This window comes from Austrofundulus limnaeus, unplaced genomic scaffold (assembly GCF_001266775.1).
Source record: "Austrofundulus limnaeus strain Quisiro unplaced genomic scaffold, Austrofundulus_limnaeus-1.0 Scaffold157, whole genome shotgun sequence".
Classification (NCBI taxonomy): domain Eukaryota; kingdom Metazoa; phylum Chordata; class Actinopteri; order Cyprinodontiformes; family Rivulidae; genus Austrofundulus; species Austrofundulus limnaeus.
Window position 1 is genome coordinate 696,484 of NW_013952559.1, and position 1,611 is coordinate 698,094.

A 1,611-nucleotide genomic window follows, 5' to 3' on the forward strand; every position below is an offset into this window, starting at 1 on the left:
ATATATAATTTTGTATCAAATCTGATACACTGGGCTGTTTTGGTAACATTTTGCTCACAACAAAGTTAAATTAAGAAACAAAAGACAATTTTACCCTAACTTTTAACACGTTTAGAACACTCTAGGAAGTTTACTTCTTTTTTTTTTACAATGAACTTTTTACAGCCATTTATTTCACTTCGTAGTAGGCACAAAAACAGTTTCTGTCCTTGTTCAGGCACAGATGTACCTTACACTTAATAAAAAAAAATCACCATCTATTATCATATTGATAACATTTTCTTACTTTCTTTTTTCTCTCTTCTTCCTCAATTTTCTTTGACATCTAGCACGTAAATATTTAGTCAGTACAGTGTAGAGATTATAATTTCAAAGGAAACCACTTTGAAAATGGCCAAAATGTGTTTTCAAATGGCATTTCAGTAATTAATCAATCATCCAAAGTAGTGTGTGTTGTATTGTGGCAAGAATACTGTTGATTAAATTACTAAAATTAATAAAATGTCACATGACAATTCAGGACTGGAGCACCGGCAGTATCAAGTTTGATACACAAATTTTTAACACAGTTTAATTGTACTATTAAAATATTTTAAGTAATTATGCATTGTTTCAACACAGAAAGTATTTATTAAAAAATTACAAACAATATTGATGTTATTCTTACCATAACTTCTCCAAAATTACCAAAAGTTTTCATGGAAAAAAAATGTGTGGATGACCTCATGTCAGCAGACATTTTGAAAAGGCAAAAAAAGAGAAGTTCCACTTCCTGCAGTACATTGATAATCCACCAGAGGGCAGAATACAGRTCTCAAATGATATACAACAGGTTTTTGAGGAAAATATTGACCACATTGATAAAATATAGGTCACAGAATCCTGCGTAGCAAATATGATACAAATCGCGATATACATGTCCTTCCTGCCAACAGGAACGTCTGGCTCCACATGAGGGCATCCGGCCGATGAGGGCCATGTTCACCAGAGRAGGAAACATCTTCACCACAGGGTTCACCAGGATGAGCCAGAGGGAGCTGGGCCTCTGGGACCCGGTAGACAAACTCCAAACACTTTTTATAGATCTATGGATGCACATTCACTCATTCATTGTTTTTATCGTCTACAGACAAACTTTGAGGAGCCTATCGCACTTTTGGAGTTGGACACAAGTAATGGAGTGTTGTTACCRTATTACGATGCAGATGCAAATATGGTCTACTTGTGTGGAAAGGTACAGAGACACTAGTTTATTGGTTTAAATTATGTTTTAGGATACAGAAGCTGTGATGCAGTTTATGTTCATGTTTTCTGTTTATTTTATTTTATTTTTTAGGGAGACAGTAGCATCCGTTACTTTGAGATCACAGAAGAGCCGCCATACGTTCACTACCTCAGCACCTTCAGCAGTAAGGAGCCTCAGAGAGGGATGGGCTTCATGCCCAAGAGAGGCGTGGACGTCACCAAATGCGAGATTGCTCGGTAAGAAGCGAACAATAAATCTAAGCTTTATTTTATGTACACGGTACACTGAAAAAAATAAATTGTAAGATGTATTTGAAAAAATCCTCTAACAAATTTGCACTAACGTTTGTAAGTAAATTCAAATGC

At 35.4% G+C, this 1,611-nt stretch overlaps 1 protein-coding gene across 2 annotated transcripts in view; it reads left to right on the forward strand.

The window, feature by feature from the left end:
- The window catches only part of coro6 (coronin 6), a 21,034-nt gene that overhangs the window by 16,505 nt on the left and 2,918 nt on the right, over window positions 1-1,611 (forward strand). For both annotated transcript variants that reach the window (XM_014016919.1, XM_014016920.1), the window contains exons 6-8: window positions 936-1,055; window positions 1,130-1,234; window positions 1,337-1,482. In XM_014016919.1, coding sequence (XP_013872373.1) covers window positions 936-1,055; window positions 1,130-1,234; window positions 1,337-1,482 — 371 coding nt within the window. The remainder of the gene's footprint in view (window positions 1-935; window positions 1,056-1,129; window positions 1,235-1,336; window positions 1,483-1,611) is intronic.